A 19,674-nucleotide genomic window follows, 5' to 3' on the forward strand; every position below is an offset into this window, starting at 1 on the left:
CTCTGAGATTGCCATGGGATCGACTGAGTGACTGACACTTACTTACACTTAGAGAGGGAAATAATGAATTGGAGGATCGGTTTGAAGAATTACTCCCAGTGCGTTGTGCAGAGACAAAGAGATAGAAGGTAGGAAAGAGAAGTTAATGCTCAGCAGTTGCCTAATTCCAACTCCAGAAAGGAGAGAATAGGAAAGAGAGACAGTTTACTGACTGAGATTGGCTGACAGACACGATTCCTAAGGTTCAGGGAACATGAGTCTTGAGCAGAATAAATATGTTATACCTACACAGATCATAGTGAACTCCAGAGGTAAAAAGGAATTATTTAATTACTTTTAAAATGAATTTTTAGAAATAATACTTAGAAAGAAACCTCAACTAGACTGATGAGACTTCTCAAAACAATAGAAACCAGAAAAGAAAACAAAAAAAATAGCTGTCAATCTAAAATTGTATATCCATCCAGCTAAACTATCATTCGAGGTGGAAGCCAAAGGATATTTTCAAAGACTGAGCAAGTTTACCTCGAAGAGAGCCTTGCTGCAGTAACTCCTCGAGGAACTCTACTTCAAAAAACAGCGACTATCACTGTGATAATACAGACGGAACATCTAGCCCCGTTCCCCGAATCCAGGACCGTGCCCATGACCACCAGCTGCCTTTATCATAAGTGAATGAAGGCCTCCAGACCCCGCTCTGCAGCTCTGACCGCTGGGCCTTTGGACCTGGTTGCTTGATCTTGCACTTGATCAAATCAGTGCTTGAACACCCTACCTTGTTCTTGCCTAAAGGATTCTGCCTTGGCCTATTTTCCAGTTCTCTAGGAGGATCCTGCCTTCATTCAGGGTCCCAAAACCACACCCCTGAAAGCAGCCACTTGCCAACATCCTGGCTGGGCCACTTCAGTCCCCAGGCGACACTCCCACCCGGTGTTCCTCCCACTCCTCTTCTCACTGGGTGAGAATTCAAAGGGACATTCACCTAGTACTGGTGTCACCAGGGATTCTGACCCGTTGCTTCCTGCACATGAGCTGTCAGTACTTTGCAGTGTTTCGGATATGTTGCATATATCTGCGGTAGACTGATTGCAGCAAAAAATGGCCCTACTTCTCCACCCCTCCTTGCTTTCACATCTTTTTCAATATGACCTTGAAGCTCTTCCCATCAAGAAGTGCAGTCCGTTTCTCCACCCTTTGAATCTTGGCTGGCCTTGTGACTTGCATTCACTAAAAAAAACTAAGTAAAGGAAATGACATCATATCCATTTCAGACTTAAGCTTCAGAAGATCTTGCGCATGGGTGTCATCCTTGCCTTAAGAACAAGTCAAGGCTAGCCCCCTGGGGGATGGAAGACACGTGAGGCAAAGCCATGTAATCGTAGCCAGCCCCCAGCCTACCCACCAGCTGGTTGTAGACACATGAGTAAACCCAGTGGGATCAAGCATGCTGGAATGATCTGAGCAGAACTGCATAGCCCATTGGTAGGCTCATGAGAAATAACAAATGGTTATTTCAAGTCACTGAGTCTGGGGATTATTTGTTACACAGCAGTAGCTAACCAATAGAATATATAAGACATTTTATTTGTATATATGCATATAGATAATGAATCTGCTGGTGTTAGACTGGCTCACAGCCTGAAGCTGACCAGCAGCTACTTCTAAGTTACATCCTCTTGCTCAGTTTAACCCTTCTGGTGGGGAATTGAGTGTCCATGCTAGGGTATGGACTGACAGCCATAACTCCCTACCAGAAACTGCGCAGTGTGGCAGGATTCATGCAGACCCCTCTTCCTTTGTGTGATCTTTCCACCCACCTTGGTTTGGCAGGTGTTCCCAAGATTAGCAAAGCAAAAGGTTGTGTGCCTTTGGCGTGGTACCCACATCAGGATACCAGTCTTCCAGCAAACTCCAGCCTGCTAGTGTGTGTCTTGAATCAACCGAATAAGAACTGTTTATCTTGGCAAGTTGTGTTGTTCTGGTTTTAATATTCAATTTTACAAGATGTCGCAGTTATCAAAAGACATGTTTCGGCTCAAGATTAGGGAAGTAGAGTAGGAGAGAAAATGTAGGCATCGCTGAATTCCACTCTGCCCCTTATTGTGTGACTTTGGGCAAATCACTTAGTGTCTCTGAGGCAAGTTTTTCCCATCGTAAAATGGGAGTAGTCCTGCTTGCCTCCTAGGATTGCTATGAGAAAAAATGAAGCAGTATATGTATGAAGCTCTTAGCCTAGGTAAGCTGTGATGGTGACAAAGAAAAGAAGGGAGGTTAAGAAATAGAATACCAGAACTTTGTTTAAAAACAAACAACAGAGGAAAAACCTTTGCAGCAAGATCTCTCACTCCAGTTTCTCTCCCAGCTCCTAAGGAGTTAGACCAGCATGACTGCCTGTGATATTTGAAGGATAAAACCAAGGCAAAAGAGTTCCTCACTAAGCTCAGATACGCTTAGACATCCTGACCCTTGAATTCCTAAACTCTCGCTTGGCTGGAAACTGAGTCTGGGCTGCCACCAGCTGAAATGCAGAGCAGGCTGTCACTCAGTCAACTGGCTCTTTCATCTCCAGGACAGCAGACATCGCCTTTGATGCAATTTCTTTCCCTTCTACGGAATCGCATCTCCCAGTTGCTTTGTCTGCAGACAGACCCCGCTTTAGCCTCCCCTGGAGAGGCGGGTGGGCAGCCACGAGAGGTCAGGCACGCAGATTAATTTTTCGGGCCCCCAGATGCTAGTAACAGCCTTACCACTTTGCCGAATGGAAAAGACGGAAATCAAAAGGGAGAGATGAAGGCTTACTCCTTCCATGAAATCATCCCAAATCCCTATAATCCATCCAAATGGGCTCCCTTAAACGGTTCTTTCTAGTGTGAACCTCATTCCACTGAAGGGTTGGGAGGAGGGGGACAGTCAAAGCTTGCCTTCATCTCCCTTCCCTCCGGCTCCTGGACCTCTCGCTCGCCCCTCCGCCGCGTCTGTGCATTTATCTTGCGTCTACGTGTGTCTTTGGCATGGATTCCATTTGTGTTAGATGCGGTTCACAGCATTTTCTTCAAGGTCTGTTTTCTGGACCCGCCATCAGGAGGTAACTTCCTCGTTCATTTCCCACCTTATCTGTCCGTGCACACACAACCCCCTGTCAGGAGGAAGAACATCCTTCTTTTTCGCTTCTCAAACTGTGGTCTTTGCAGCGCGGGAGAATCTCATTACTGACAGTGTGATAGGCTTGTGGGAGCGTGTGATGTGGCCTTTCCTGCCGTGTGGTGAGATTTCTGTGAAGCTCCTAGAGGAGGCTGGTTGGAGAGATCGGGCAGGCACCGCCAGAGCCTGCCTCATGTTCCGAAAGCACACGGTCTGGAGAGGACAGAATGACAGTGGCGAAGCCGGGAGTGGCCATTCCCAGCGACACAGGGTCCTCCCTCGTCGTGCAGAAGGGATTCTCCGTGGGACTCTGAAAGAGCTAGCCCTACTTGGTACATTTTAAGAGTGTCTAGTTTGACAGAGACTCAGTTTATCAACAACCTCAGATATGCACTATTCTAATGGCAGAAAGTGAAGGGGAACTGAAGACCGTCTTCATGAGGGTGAAAGAAGAGAGTAGAAAAGCTGGCTTAAAATCCAACATTCAGAAAGCTAAGATCGTGGCATCTGGTCTCGTCACTTCACGGCAAAGGGAAGGGGAAAAAGTGGAAGCAATGACAGGTTTTATTTTCTTGGGCCTCAGAATCACTGCGGATGGTGACTGTAGCCATGAGGTTGAAAGACGCTTGCCCCTTGGAAGAAAGGCTATGAGAAACCTAGATGGCATAGGAAAAAGCAGAGACATCACTTTGCTGACAGAGGTCCATATAGTCAAGGCTATGGTTTTTCCATTAGTCATGTAGAGATGTGAGAGTTGGACCTTAAAGAAGCCTGAGTGCCAGAGAATTGATCTTTCAAATTGTGGTGGAGAAGACTCGTGAGAGTCCCTTGGATAGCCAGGAGTTCAAACCGGTCCATCTTAGAGGAAATCAACCCTGAATATTCATTGGAAGGACTGATGCTGATGCTAAAGCTCCAATACTTTGGCCACCTGTTGCAAAGAACTGACTCATTGGAAAAGACCCTGATGCTGGGAAAGATTGAAGGCAGGAGGAGAAGGGGGCGACAGAGGATGAGATGGTTGGATGGCATCGCCGACTTGATGGACATGAATTTGAGCAAACTCCAGGAGATAATGAAGGACAGGGAGGCCTGGCGTGCTGCAGTCCAGGGGGTCGCAAAGGGTCAGACCCGACTTGGGGACCAAACAGCAACAGAGAGGGTTTTAAAGACCAAGGCTCTAGAGTAAAAGGGTTCCTGCTGTTGTGAAGAAGTAGCCATCCTCAGCTGTTGGGGGGTTTTTTTGTGTGTGTGATTGGTTTTGTTTGAAAAGCTAAGACAATCCCCAGAGTGCCAGGAGCACCCCAGTGGTAAAAGTGTCATATCAGGAGTCTGGTGTGATAAGAGCAGTTGACAAGATAGAAACTGATTTATCTAAATCCTGAGTGATAAAAAGCAAGATGGTTGCACAACAGTGTGGCTATACTTAATGCTACTGAACTGTACTCTTAAAAATGGTTAAGGAACATCCCTGGAGGACCAGTGGGTAAGACGTAGCCTTCCAGTGCAGGGGGCTGGGACCCCTACTCGGGAAACTAATACCTCACAAGTGTCACAGCTAAAAACTAAAAAATAAAGCAGAAGCAATATTGTAACAAATTCAATAAAGACTTTTTTAAAAGGTCCACATCGAAAAAAATGTTTTAATGGTTAAGATGAAAACTCTTATGTTACGAGTATCTTACCATAACATTTTTTTAATTTTGAGACTTTTCTGGCGGTCCAGCGGTTAGGACTGTGTGCTTTCCCTGCCAGGGGTGTGGGTTCAATCCTTAGTTGACTAACTGAGATCCCACAGGCTGAGTGGCGGGGCCAAAAAAAAAAATGTGTTTTAGTAAATGAGGAAGTGTTTACCCGTAGTTTACAGCTCTATAGCTGCTTCTCTCCAGAGGCTTCGTCCTCCGACCACGTGCCCGGCATCACCGCTCCCCGCCACTGCCTCCTCAAATAGTACCTGCAATTAGCAGGTGGCTAGAAACAGGCACGGAGAAGGCAATGGCACCCCACTCCAGTCCTCTTGCCTGGAAAATCCCATGGATGGAGGAGCCTAGTAGGCTGCAGTCCATGGGGTCACGAAAAGTCGGACACGACTGAGCGACTTCACTTCCCTTTTCACTTTCATGCATTGGAGAAGGAAATGGCAACCCACTCCAGTGTTCTTGCCTGGCGAATCCCGGGGACAGGGAGCCTAGTGGACTGCCGTCTATGGGGTCGCACAAGGTTGGACAGGACTGAAGCAACTTAGCAGCAGCAGCAGCAGAAACAGGCGTGGTACTGTAATGGCAAAGCCCTCTCCGAAAACAGTGCGTCCTGCCCACCATTTCTTCCTCGCTGCCAACTTGATTGTCTGCATGGGAAAAACAGTGGATCCCACTGACCAGGCATGTGCTGGGCACCACCCTGAGCATATAACAACCTCACTCCAGCCCCGGGAAATCAACATTATTGTATTATCTCCATTTTACACGAGGAAGCTAAGGCTCCAAGTTACTAAATAACTGACTTCAATGCACGCAAAACCAGCATTTGAAGATTTCTTTTGTGCTCAAGGTCAAGCAACTTCTCCCAGACTGATTCCCAACCTCCGTGCCCTTGGGCCCTTTCTGCTGGCAAACATTTCCCAGCCCTGCGTGGGGCACTAGTCACTCTTTCAGCGCCTTCTGGTGGAGAAAGAATGTAATGACAAAAAGCTACCTGAATCCAGAAATTCTGTGAGTCGCAACAGCCACCTGATAGTCCTAATCAGGGCACCTGCCCTGTGAGACAGGCGGCGTTTAACTGGCCGGCGGCGGTTTGCACTCATGCAGGCCCTCAAATTCGCTCTGGATCTTTGCCCCCAGAGATGAGGCACCTTGAGCTACACCACGAAGCTCCTGAAGGTCTGGAGAGCCCGAGCCTTCCGTATCATGTAGGCCAAGCCCAGGGGATTCTGTGGATATGGCTGATGTCAGGTGCTTCTTGGGAGGGTCACCACAAGCCTCTGACTCACACTGTCAGACGCCAGGGGAGGAGACTGAGGGCGGGTTGGCTCAGTCTGGGCGGGGTCAGAAGGACCGTTCATGTTCTTGCCCGCTGCAGACCACAGCTAGCCACAGGAGCAGAACCCTGGAAACCAGCAGCTAAAGAGCTGAGTCCGCGCTTGAGCGCTCAGTTGCTTCAGCTGTGTCTGACTCTTTGCAACCCTGTGGACCTTAGCCCGCCAGCCTCCTCCGTCCATGGGATTCTCCAGGCACGAATACTGGAGTGGGTTGTCATGCCCTCCTCTGGGGGATCTTCCCGCCCCAGGGATGGAACTCGTGTCTCCTGCGTTGCAGAGGCTTCTTTACTGACTGGGCCAGCAGGGAAGCTCAAACAGCTGAGAGCAGTGGTTAGACACGCTCACATTTACTTTCAGCAGAGTCAGCACTTGCTCTTCATTATCCAGTCTCCAGAGATCCTCGACTGGCACCTCTCAGAAGAAGTTGTACCAGGAGGGAAAAAAAAAATTTCTTTTGCATGTTTTCTCACCACAAAGGGTTCATACTGCCGAGTCCCATGGCTTGCTTTTGTTCATCCCACAAGTACTTACTGAGCACAGCACCTCTGCCAGGTGCTGTTTGCTGAGGGCCCTGGGGATTCCCTGTTGTTGCTCAGTAGCTCAGCTGTGTTCAACTCTTTGTGACCCCATGGACTGCAACACGCCAGGCTTCCCTGTCCTTCACCAACTCCCGGAGCTTGCTCAAACTTATGTCCATTGAGTCAGTGATACCATTCCACCATCTCGTCCTCTGTCGTCCCCTTCTCCTCCTGCCTTCAGTCTTTCCCAGCATCAGGGTCTTTTCCAGTGAGTTGGCTCTTTGCATCAGGTGGCCAAAGTATTGGAGTTTCAGCTTCAGCATCAGTCCTTCCAGTGAATATTCAGGACTGATTTCCTTTAGGATTGGGTGTTTTGATCTCCTTGCTGTCCAGGGGACTCTCAAGAGTCTTCTCCAACACCACAGTTCAAAAGCATCAGTTCTTCGGTGCTCAGCCTTCTTTATGGTCCAACTCTCACATCCATACATGACTCCTGGAAAAACCATAGCTTTGACTATACAGACCTCCCTGGGGAACATGAGAAAGAACAGTCTCAGCCCTCGGGGAGGTCCCATGTAGTGGCAGACAGACTGTAAAAGAGATTTTAAAAGACAACTAGGGCATGAGTTAGATGGTTTCAAGTGCTGTGGAGAAAAGGAAATCAGAGAAGAGAGATGGGACTCCTGGGCGGGGTGGGAGGTCGAATCCTCCTCCCCTTGGAGGGTGACAGTTAAGCAGAGAGGTGCCGGGGGGAGGTGTGTGGATGTCAGGGGGAAGGGCATTGGGAGGAGGGGTCCGCGAAAGGGGGATCAGGGAAAGGCCTGGCGTGTTCTGGAACAGCGAGGCCAGTCTGCCTGGAGCAGAGCGAGTGAGGGATGCGTGGGGGAGGTCCCAGCGGGCTTCAGGAGCTGCTGAAGCTGACTTACCCCAGGAGAGATGGACCGCACGAGAGGGTCTTGAGCGTGAGAGTGAAATGATCTGACTCTCCCCCCAGTGGAATTTGCATATTACACAATCCACCATCTTCAGTGTGTAAGTCAGTGATTTTCAGCAAACGTGCAGTCCAAACCATCACATGACTCAGTTGTTGAAAATTTCCATCACCCCCAGAAGGTACCTACCTCGTGCCTACAACTTGACTTTTAAAGGGATCACTTTGGCTCCTGTATTAGGAATAAAAATAAGAGATAGAAGCCAAAGACAGCTTGGACAAGAAATGTTTCTCATAGCACACGTGCGTGACGAAAAGCACCTAGAGTGGAGAGGTGAAGACAAGACTGGTGAACACTTCCTGGTGCTTCAGTGGCCGAGACGCCTCACGCCCAGTGCAGGGGGCCTGGGCTCAGCCCCTGCTCGAGGCACTAGATCCCGCGTGCCGCAACAAAGGTGGGAGATGCCGTGCACCTCGACCCCATCCAGTGCAGCCAAATAAATAAATACATAACTAAAAAGAAAAAAACAGGACCGACAGAGCATTTCTTTTCCACTGCTGGAGGGATGGAGCTGCCTTAATTCCAAAGTCCTAACAGGGTGAAGGGCCTCCACCTTCGCAGTAAAAGCATTGTATTGAAAACATACGCAGGACCGCTTAAAAAATAAGGAATCCATGCCTAAAAGCTGGGCATGCCTGTGTCCTCTACTTGAAGGTGACCAATGCTTGTTGGACCCCTGACTGTTTATGAAGCTATGGGACTATCTTCACACCTTAAAAATTCACAGGAAGAAAAGTTGATGGTAGCAATTGGAATAAATCCCACATATTTCAGAAAACACTTATGGTCCCTGCAGTTAAACAGTGGTAAGGTGGTCTTATATTCGTTATTATTATTAAAATGTTAAATCCCAGTTTCTTTTTTAAAACATTTATTTGGCTGTGCTGGGTCTTAGTTGTGGCATGTGGGGTCTAGTCCCCTGACCAGGGGTTGAACCCAGACAGCCTGCATTTGGAGTGTGGCGTCTCAGCCGCTGGACCACGAGGGAACTTCACTGTGACATGAAGAACCGCATGTGTCCATGGAAGGGCCCTTCTTGACTCTGAAAGTGGAACCTGAGTGAGGATGTTCTGTGTTTTACCTGGAAAACTGAAATTTTCTGGTATTATAAAGTTTTGGACCAAACAATGAATTTTGACATTTTTTTCCCCCAGCATCTAATTCAGTGGCCGGTTTTCTTAACTCAAGACTTCCCCCTCCTGGACTGTATCATTCTGGCAACAGGACATAGGATTCTCCCTTGGGTGTGTCTGAAATGATTCCCTCTAAGCTTTTTTAGCTAACACCTGTGTGTCACCAAGAGTCGGCTTCGTGGCTTATCTCCAGGTTTGCCTTTTGTTCCAGAGAACAAATCATGTTTTAAGATGTAAGGAGAGCACCTCTGACTGTGTAACCATCAGAAGGGGAGGAGGTCTCAACAAGTCAGTTTTCAACCAGGCTTCAGTAAATATGTTTCCGGCTCGCTGCCCACCCTGGCTGGATTTGACTGTTCTAGACTGTTTTGTGAGTTTCAGCTGCTAGTCTCAGTTCAGCAAAAGGCAGCTACCTCTTTGCTGTTCATCATAGCTGTCGGTTGGGAGTCACGGCATCCTGGCGGTCGCCCTAGGCGACCTGGTGGGGAATGCCGCAATCCCACTGCTGGCCACAAGGGGTCCCAGCCAGCCAGGTGATGGCCCCTGGGGCAGCAGAGCTCCTGAGATGAAGAGATTCATTGGGTAGGTGTGAGTGGCTGGCGTCCAGTCCAGAGAGAGCGCAAAGCTGTTGGCCCACAGCTGTTGGCCCACAGCTGTTAGCACTTTGGGGGCGATGGTAACCCCCGCCCCGTGATCGCTGCGCTCTGAGTTGCTGCTGCTGGAGGGATGCCCAGGACCTGGCAGCTCCCCGTGCTGGGTTCTAGGCTCAGCTGTGTTCTCACTACCCGTGTGACCTTCGGCATGCCCCCTCCCCTCTGACACCCCGTGTTTCCTCAGCAGCCAAGAGCAGGGTTCAGAATAAAATCTACAGCCTCGCTGGAAACACAAGCCCTGAAATAGCCCTTAGGTGGAAGAGTATCTGAGTCTTCTTTACCATTCAACATGAACCACCAGCTTCCTGAAGTTTCACATCTTTCTGCCAGATTATCCTCTCCCTGGAAGCCAAGGAGTGATATCAGGATTCTGTGCCAGGGAATCTGATCTCTCAGAGCCAGAGGAGCACAGGGGTTCTCAGACTCCTGTTAGCCCGGAACCCCTTACTCAAACTCTGACACGCAGCTCAAATGGAAACCAGATGCGCTCTGGTTAGAAACTGGAGCCCAGGGAGAGAAAGCCAGCCGCCCGTGTCTCTCAGCAGGAGACGGGCAGGGCTGGCTGAGGTGTGCCTGTAGGGCCCACTCCCCAAGAATGACACGGAGCAGGTGGCTCCCCAAATGTAGGGGCGCGCGGGACTCTAAGCAGGAGCTGCGTGCTGGGAGGTGGGGCAAGGCAGGCAGGGGGCCCGCCAGCTCCTGCTGTGCGTTCGCCGCCCTGGCTTTTTCCCCACCATGACTTCTCCCCATAAAGACCCTCAGTTCAGTTCGGTCGCTCAGTCGTGTCCGACTCTTTGCAACCCCATGGACTACAGCACGCCAGGCCTCCCTGTCCATTGCCAGCTCCCAGAGCTTACTCAAACTCATGTCCAGTGAGTCGGTGATGCCATCCAACCGTCTCATCCTCTGTCATCCCCTTCTCCTCCCACCTTCAATCTTTCCCAGCGTCAGGGTCTTTTCCAGTGAGTCAGCTCTTCGCATCAGGTGGCCAAAGGATTGGAGTCTCAGCTACAGCATCAGTCCTTCCAGTGAATATTCAGGACAGATTTCCTTTAGGATGGATCTCCGTGCAGTCCAGAGACCCTCAAGGCTGTACCATAGCCACTTGTAGGCTCAGAGAAGTGACTTAGCTCAGAAGTCACTAAGCTGGGATTTGAACCCAGAGCTTTGCAACTACAGAGTGCGTATACTGGCTGTCCCAGGGGGTGGCCGTGTATTTACTCACTCCTTCATTCACACCCTTCTTGAACCCCAAGGATAGACCAGGCTCTGTGCTGCACAGCTGTGACCAAGGCAAGCCGGAGCCCCGCCCTCTCTGAACCAAGAGGTCAGAGGAGGAGACGGGTGTAAACAAGTGAGAGGAGGCCAGAGCAGAGCTGGCTCGGCTGGAGAGTGGCTGGGGGCGGGGCGCGCACGAGCACCCGGGTGGGCTGAGAGCGGCGCTTCTCAAAGTGCGTGTGAGCCATGGGTTTCCAGTCTGAGGGGACATCAAAGAGACACTGCTTCTCTGCTCTGCACTGAGAGGACGGACACCCCACGGGCCAGCGCTCATCCTTGGGCTGCAGTGTGAGGAGCCCTCACCTGAAATCCCCTGAACCGCTAGGTCAGCGCCGACGCGTCCGGTCCATGCCCTTTCGCCCCCCTCTCCTCTGCACTCCCACCTTACTGCCAGGCCGTACAGGCCCCCAGAGACTGTTGCAGAGGAAGGCTGTGGTGTCTCCTGCCTGGCACGTGCAGCGAGCCAGGGACCATGAGCCTTCTAAAGGGAAGCACTCCATCTGAGTCCAGGTCAGTCGTGAGCTTCACGGATGGTGGAAATAGATGTGGGTCCCCACCTGGACCGTGCTGCCCACTGGCCACGTGATCCTGAAGATCTCTTTGGTTTCCCTTAACTCTGAAACGGGGATGCTGTGTGCTTATCCGTTCATTCACTCTTGGTTGTGCCGGGTCTTGCTGTAGCAGTCTTCTCCAGCTGTGGGGCACAGGCTCGGTAGTTTCGGGGTGTGGGCCTTGTAGGAATGGAGCAGGCACCAGAGGGCTTGACCCAGGGCCTGAAACTCGGTGAACAGGAGCCGCAGCATGTGTGCGCGTCTGCGTGAACCTGTGCACGAATGAGTTTGCGCCTGCAAGGACAGGGAAGCCTGGCGCGCTGCAGCCCGTGGGGTCGTGAATTGTCGGGCATGACTGAGCGACTGAGCAATCGTGAGTCCATATCTGCGTGCATGTGGGTGTTGTATCCATTTCTTCCACCGCTGTTGGACGGTCCCTCGCAGGACCCACTGAGGCCAGGGGCGCTGACGATCTTTCCTGGGGTCTCTCTCCAGATTGCCAAGGGATCATTGAGGACGTCGTCCTGCTGGGCGCACCTGTGGACGGAGAAGCCAAGAACTGGGAGCCTTTCCGGAAGGTGGTTTCTGGAAGGATCGTCAATGGCTACTGCAGGTCTGTCCGGACCGCGTGTCCCTGGGGAGGTGTCGCCTGGGGACACAGATGTTTGAGGCCAGGCCCTTGTCCCGGAGGATCTCAGGGAGCAGTGGGGCACTGGTCCTGGAAGGAGCAAGGCCCAGGCCAGGGGTTCTGAAGCGGGCAGCATCCGTGTCCATGGGACGATGCACGAGAGGGACAGGTCCTAAGGAGGACTTCCCTGGGTCAGGCCCAAGACCAGTTCATAGGATGACTCGAGAGGCCAGGCTGGTCACCGTGATCTGGGGCAAGAGGGACATGGGGGAGTGGGCTGAGACTGAGAAGCAAAGGGTGAGCCCCAGGTGGGAGGTCTGTAAGTGCTGACTAGCGAGCCCCCGTGTGCTGTTTGTTTCTTATTCTTCGGCCGCGCTGGGTCTTTGTTGCGGCATGCAGGCTCCTCTGGTCGTCGTGTACGAGCTCATTAGTTGCAGCACGCAGGCTTAGTTGCCCCGTGGTATGTGGGATCTTCGCTGCGACCGGGGATCAAACCCATGTCCCCTGCATTGCAAGGCGGATTCTTAACCCACCAGACCACCAGGGAAATCCCTTGTGTGCATTATTTGGTAGGAAGGGAGTGGGGATTGTCTAGGCTTTCAGAGCAACGTCTCAGGGCGGGGATGACAGCCTTGGGGGGCCCAGCACCCACAGCATATGACAGATCCTTCAGCAGGAGCTGAGGGCTACGAAGGCTGATGGCTGTGGGGCTGGAAAGGAGGCGTCCTGGCCGGGGATTTGAGAAGGACTTGAGGGGCTTCGGCCAAGGTGGCGCCCTGGACACTGGGGAGGAAGGGAAGCTCCTACCCCAAAACCCTAAGGGGTTTGTATTATTGATCCCATTTTACAAGTGAGAAAACTGGAGCTCAGAGAAGTTGAGTCATGAGGCCAGTTAACTTTAGTTTTGATCTAAGCCCAACCATCCCAAGTGGAACCTGCCACTGAATAGAACAGATTTGGAAAGTCTTTATCATTTTGACACTTAGCCCATGTCCAGAGCTAAAGATAAAGATGATCTTCGGCCATGGATAGAGGGCTTTAACCAGGACACCAGAGTTCAACCAATTAGAATGGCTTTATCGTTTGTATTCTTTTTCCTTTTCAGAGTTTAAACTTTTTACTTTGTACTGGGATGTAGCTGACAAGCAGTGCTGTGGTGGTTTCAGGTAAACAGCAAAGAGACTCAGCCATACATTCTCCCCCAAATCCTGTCCCTCATATTCTAAGCTGAGTTCTTAGCATCAGAATATGGTAGAGAGAATAAAGAAACAAAGATAAAGAGCCATAATATATAAAGAGCTCGATCAAATCAATAAAAAAATCTAATAAAATGTCCAGAGACTCCTCTGCCCACCCAGTGGTAAGACTGCACACTCCCATCTCAGGGCGCATGGGCTCACTCCCTGATTGGGGAACTTAAGACCCCACACGCCACGTGGTGTGGCCTAAAAAATTTTTAAAGATAAAGAGAAAATGGCCAAAAGATATCTACACATAAGCATGGAATAAATGCAGTCAATAAACTTTTGAAAATTAAATAGATGCAGACTAAAGTAGGGAAAATACTATGTATCATCCATCACATCAGCGCATGTCTGAGATGAATACCATTCAGTGTTGGCGACGGCGAGGTGAAATGGGCGCTGTCATCTACTCCTGGTGGTGGCTGAATTTAGTGAATCCTTTCTGGGGGGAATTGGCGATATCTATCCAAGTGATTAGTGTGCCAGTCTTCTGACGCCACAGATTCTGGCTCCTGTGATCCTGCATAAATAGTCACACGCACAGAGATGGATGCACAAAGGGGGTCCTTGCAGCTCCATTTATAAAAATTGAAAGCAACCCAGTGACCTAAATGACCACAAAGAAGGGAATAATTTTTTTAAAAAAAGCAAGGGCCATGGTACATTCAATGACCCCATTTACAAAAGAAGAAGCTTCTGTGTATACATATATGTATCTGTGTGTCTGGAAATGAAGAGGGAGGTCCAGAGGGACCATGAGGCACGAATAACAGTGAATACCCGTGAAGAGTAGGCAGGGATTGCAAGGAGGGCTTAAAAGAGGTGTTTTTTCCATTGATACCTAGTTGATTTACAGTATTGCATTAGTTTCAAGTATATAGCAAAATGAATTAGTTACATATGTGTATATATTACCTCTTTAATAAAAGAGACCTTTATATATTTATAAAAGAGACTTCTAAGTAAAGGCAGTTTCAGAAATAAGAAAAAGAATGGACACAATGTTGACGTCAAACAGTCCTTGGTTAAAATCTTGGCTCCATCCTCGACCTCTCAGGTGGCTTTGGACAAGCAAATCTGAAGCTCAGTATTCCTACCTGTACAATGGGAATAAGAGGCCGTCCTGCCCAGGAGTTCTGGGAAGATTAACGGAGATTGTGTGGGGTGAGGACTGGCAGTTTGTAGGTGCCCAGTAAGCAGCACGGGCATACTCGCAGCACAGGACGGTTTTGGTGTGTTTCATAAACAGCAAAGGGGGGGCTTAAATTAAAATTGCATGTGTGCAGTATGAAAGCAGCCGAAGCTTATTAAACCCATCTGCTCTGTTGAGAACCTGAGGCTAATAAGCTTGGGTTTCCATTATTTTGTGAGATCCTGAGCCATCTCTCCAGAGAGAAAAAAGGAGGAGAAGGAGGAAGGAGAGAAGAGGGGAGGCATGTACGGACCAAAACAGTAACCATGGTTTCTTAATTAAATTCAGCGGCAGCCGGGAGTTCACATTCCTGGCCCCCAGAGACTCCTCACTTGCAGTGAACTTACTTAAGAGGGAGAGTGAGTGAGGGGTAAGGGGAGCTTCAGGCCGAAGCCACCAGACTGTCTACATTTACAAATGTATAATGTACATTAATAAAACGTGCAAGTTCTTCGCGTGCCTTCACACACTCCCTGGAAGCCAGCCGGGCCGAGCGGTGCTGCTCCCTGTTGCTCTGCAAGGACACTGAAGCTCAGAGAGGGCCAAATGCCAAGGTCACACAGCAGAGCCAGGATGTGGACTCAGGCGAGCCTGTCTCCCTGACCCCTGGGGCATCTGCAGTGAGAGGGTTTCATTCTGAGCTCCAGGGGACTCCCTGAGTGGTCTCTGTTCCAGCGCCGTGTGGGGAGGGGCTGATGTTAGGAGTGGGTGGTGGGAGGGTGGACCCCTGCCCATAAGTGCCTCCAGGCCTGCGAGGACCCCAGGCACAACCTTCCGCAGGTCCCGTGGTGCTGATCAAGGGCCAGCTGTGTGATTTGTGCGTCCGCCTGGCCTGGAACACCGAGGCCTGGCTTGCTGGGCACCCCACCCACCAAGGGGGTTCACGACTCCCCTCGGGAGGCAGGATGCAGGTCTAGGGCCCGGCCCTACCCTCATCGAGCTCTCTGCTCAGGAAAGGAAGAGACCCAGGGACGGACACACAAAGGACATGAAACAAACGCCGCCGCAAGGGGAGCGCACGGCAGGCGCCGGGGGGACGGGGTTATTAATGTCAGGGGGAGAGGCTCAGGGCCACTCCCGGAGGGGGCACGTGCAAGCCTGATGGTGACGGGGCGGATAGGAGCCCGGCAGAACCGGGAAGAGTAGGCCCAGCAAGAGCAGCCACGGCGCCCGCGAAGGCCCCAGGCGAGGGCTGTCATCGCACCCAGTGCCTCCCGGGACTCGCGGGGTGAGTGCTGGGCGCTCAGGGCGCCTCGGGCGTGCTCCTGCCCTCCCCGCGAGGAAACTCACAGTGACGAGCCTGAGCCTCAGACGGTCAAGCAGCTTGCCCAAGGGCACACAGCCGGTGACTGACAGGGCAGGACTAGCTCCATGCAGTCCCAGATGAGGGCTGGTGGCCCAGCCCCCGCAAGAGAGACAGACGCCCAGGTTCGAGGCTGTGGAGCCTTGTGATCTTGCCCTGTCTGTCTGTCGCTGTTTCGTGGCTAAGCCACGTCCAGCTCTTGCGACCCCGTGCACTGTAGCCCGCCAGGCTCCCCTGTCCTGGGAAGTTCATCTGTACGTGTGCATAAACAAGTGCAGTGAACATTGTTAAGTAGAGTGTGGTCATAGTTACGATGGACCGTGGGCAGGAAGGACGCTGACCTTGCCCGTTTATGACCTTTCTGTCTTATCTTTTGGGTTGTTCTGGGTCTTTGTTGCCAGGCGTGGGCTTTCTCCAGTTGTGGAGAGGGGGGGGACCACTCTCGAGCTGCGAGGCACAGGCTTCTGGTTGCGGTGGCCTCTATCGGTGGGGAGCACAGGCTCCAGGCACCCGGGCTCAGTACTTGTGGTACTCGGGCTTAGTTGCTCCACGGCGTGTGGGGTCTCCCCGACCAGCGGTCAGGCCCATGTCCCCGGCACTGGCAGGTGGATTCTGACCCACTGTACCCCAGGCAAGTCTCTCATTTACGACTTTCCATGTCAGAACCATTTCGGGGGCCTCCCTCACACCCTGTGTTTGATGCACGTGTCTCATGATGACTTGATAGAACAGCTCGGATCAGTCTCCCTTCTCCCGTTAGCCATCATTCTGAGGGACACCCTCTTGGGCCTTCAGTATGAGGCTAACCATTCGGGTGTGCAAGCATTGCTGTCTGGAGGGAGTTAAGGAATTTTCTAGAAAAGAAAGCTTGTGGACAGTGGGGAGTCACGGTCAGCTTCTGAGAGGACAGGGGTCGGGTGAGAGTTTAAGGAGAGGGAGGGGTTGGGGGAGGGGCTGCCTGATTTCAGAGCTGGAGCAGAAGGTCCTGGGGGCGCAGAAGGTCCTGGGGGCGCAGAAGGTCCTGGGGGCGCAGAAGGTCCTGGGGGCGCAGAAGGTCCTGGGGGAGCAGAAGGTCCTGGGGGAGCAGAAGGTCCTGGGGGCGCAGAAGGTCCTGGGGGCGCAGAAGGTCCTGGGGGCGCAGAAGGTCCTGGGGGAGCAGAAGGTCCTGGGGGCGCAGAAGGTCCTGGGGGCGCAGAAGGTCCTGGGGGCGCAGGGTGGGGGATTCAGTGCTCAGTGGCCATGGTAGAGAGGGGGATGTGGGACGTGGTCCTGCTGGCCTCTGTCCGAGGGACCTGGTGGGTGATTCAGATGGTGGAGTCAGCGGGGACGTGCAGGCGGGCCTGTTGTCTGCATGCGAGTGTGCTGAGTCGCTGCAGTTACGTCTGACTCTTTGTGACCCCATGGACTGCAGCCCACCAGGCCCCTCTGTCCTTGGGATTCTCCAGGCACCAATACCAGAGTGGGTTGCCACGCCCTCCTCCAAGGGATCTTCCTGACCCAGGGATCAATCCCACGTCTCTTTATGTCTCCTGCACTGGGAAGTGGGTTCTTTACCACTAGCGCCACCTGGGAAGCCCAAGGGTCTGTTGAGAGCCCCTCACCTCTGTACCCCAGTCCTTCCAGGGGTGTCCGGGGTGGTGCCACACAGGCACCCATGTGGTCAGAGACCCTGAAGGGTCAAAGCTACCAGGGAGCCTCGGGAGCCCGCCACACCGTGGGTCCCAGACAGCTCGGGGCCTCGCCTGTGGTCAGATAGGCAGGGCAGGGAGCCCTGACTCTCAGCTGAGCCTCCCCACATGACAGGGAGGGAGAACCCTGCTTTCAAACAAGCTCACAGAAATAATGGACTCAGGGGACCCTGCAAACCAGAGTCAGACTCGGCCTAAACGAAAGACAGCCTGATGTGCTGAGTAGAGTTCCAGTCCTGGATGCTGAGGGGGAACAGAAGTGTCCACGCACACAGACCTGCTGGGGGACAGGGCCCAGCGTCACCCCAGGCGGGGCGCAGGGGCTCGAGGGGCAACGCTGTTGCATGGACCCTGTAGACCAGGCGTCCTGTGGACACGGCTCGGTGTACCTGAAGAGTCAGGCTGCAGAGGGTCTGGGGTTATCCTTTCTCTGGAGTGCAGGGCGGATGTCTGGCTAGGAGTGATGGGGTACAGAGCGCGGGGTTCACAGCACCTCTGAGAGCGGAGGAGGAGTGTTGCAGGGCTGTGACCCACCTGGGGGTCACCCTGGCCTCCTAGTGGCCGAGGGCAGGAGGCTGCAGGCTGGGCCTGTCTCAGTCCCTCCCGTTCACAGACTGATGGGGGGTCCCCAAACCCAGAGTCCCAGCCTGCAGAGCATGTGTCCTAGACCCCTGTGGTCCTCTCCCCGAGACAGAGGTCTGCTGCTTCTCTTTGGCCTCCCCAGGAGCCCCGGCCCAGCCACCCCAGGGAACTGGAAGCCCACAGCCAGCTGAGAGCATCCCTCCCAGCCTCATGCTGATTTCTGGAGAACAGCGTGCAGTTCCCTCCGTCATCTACTCAGCAGATACTGTCTGTTGCTGTCAGCGCTGTTTTCTGCCCCAGGGAGCCGGCAGGGAACCAAGCGGCTTCCCCGGAGCTGCCAGGCCCGGCGGTGCTCCCAAAGCATCGGCGCCTGCAGCTGCCCCCACCATCCCTGGGCGCAGCAAGCCCCGGTTTCCCGCAGAAGCGCGCATCCCACCAGGCTTGCTGGGGCCGGGCCGGGCCCTCCTGAGGCTGACGTCCACCCCGTCTCACTGCGTCCTCTCCCCCACAGGGCGGACTGGCTGCTGAGCTTCGTCTACCGCACGTCCTCCGTGCGGCTCCGCGTGGCCGGCCTGCAGCCTGTGCTGCTGCAAGACAGGAGGGTGGAGAACGTGGACCTGTCCTCCGTGGTGAGTACCCCCGTGCCCCCTGGGGCTGACTTTGGGGGGTGGGGACAGCGCACATCTTACTCCAGCCCAGCAACCCACGTCCCAGGGACACAGGCCCCCAGCCCGGTCCACCCCAGACAAGAGATTGTAAGAACTCACTTGGGAAGCGGTAACTCCTGTTCACAGGCACCATGCTTGTGCCAGAGCAATGCCCCCAGGCCCTTGGCACACGTCCTCTCTAACCTGCACATGGTCTCAGGGCCAGGCATCATTATCCCCATTTCACAGATTAGGAAACTGAGGCTCAGGAACATTTCCATCCTACAACGCGCAAACGATAACCTGGATTTGAACCTCCAAAGCCCATGTTCTTGCCCCTACATTACTGCCTTCTTTCCACTCCTCCTCCCACAGCCCTCACTCACTCCCCGAGCCCAGATTACTAGTCAGGACAGTCTGTTTCTCCGGAGAGTAACCGGAACAAGCAGAGGATACACGTGGAAGTGTTCAGGCTGGACCAGAAGAGAGCACCTGGCTGCCAGGCTGTGAAACCATGGGGTGGGCTTCCCGGGTGGCGCTAGTGGCAAAGAGCCCGCCTGCCAGTGCAAGAGAAGTAAGAGACGTGGGCTCGATCCCTGGGCCCGGAAGATCCTCTGGAGGAGGGCATGGCAACCCACCCCAGTATTCTTGTCTGGAGGGTCCCGTGGACAGAGGAGCCTGGCAGGCTGCAGTCCACATTGCAGAGTCAGACACAACTGAGGTGATTAGCACACAGGCACAAAACCTTGGAATAGGGAGCGAGGAAGGGGGTAATTTGTGATAGTGTTGCTTCTGTTTGATGTGTTTGGTGTTTTGGCTGCAAGGCATGTGGGATCTTGGCTCTCCCACCAGAAATTGAACCCACACCCCCTGCATCAGAAGGCAAAGTGCGTTCCAAGGTCCCTGGCCTTTGACTCATCTGGAGAGTTTATTTAAAATGCAGATCCCGGAGCCCCGCTGCCCAGACCTCCTCCATCAATCTCTAGAAGTGGAGCCTGCACGTCCGCATAGTAAACATACTCCTCAAGGGCTCTTCCACATCTCAGACTAAGCAGGGCGGACGGTCCAAGGCATTCTTGCTGGGAAA

At 52.8% G+C, this 19,674-nt stretch overlaps 1 protein-coding gene across 12 annotated transcripts in view; it reads left to right on the forward strand.

The window, feature by feature from the left end:
• TMCO4 (transmembrane and coiled-coil domains 4) overlaps positions 1 to 19,674 on the forward strand; it is a 104,192-nt gene that overhangs the window by 74,537 nt on the left and 9,981 nt on the right. For all 12 annotated transcript variants that reach the window (XR_011254128.1, XR_011254129.1, XR_011254130.1 and 9 more), the window contains 2 exons: positions 11,799 to 11,916; positions 18,452 to 18,569. Coding sequence is in view for 9 of the 12 variants with exons in the window: in XM_069575111.1 (XP_069431212.1) it covers positions 11,799 to 11,916; positions 18,452 to 18,569 (236 nt within the window). In the remaining 3 variants the exon portion in view is untranslated. The remainder of the gene's footprint in view (positions 1 to 11,798; positions 11,917 to 18,451; positions 18,570 to 19,674) is intronic.

The sequence above is a fragment of the Ovis canadensis genome, chromosome 2, assembly GCF_042477335.2.
Source record: "Ovis canadensis isolate MfBH-ARS-UI-01 breed Bighorn chromosome 2, ARS-UI_OviCan_v2, whole genome shotgun sequence".
In the NCBI taxonomy this organism is placed as follows: Eukaryota; Metazoa; Chordata; class Mammalia; order Artiodactyla; family Bovidae; genus Ovis; species Ovis canadensis.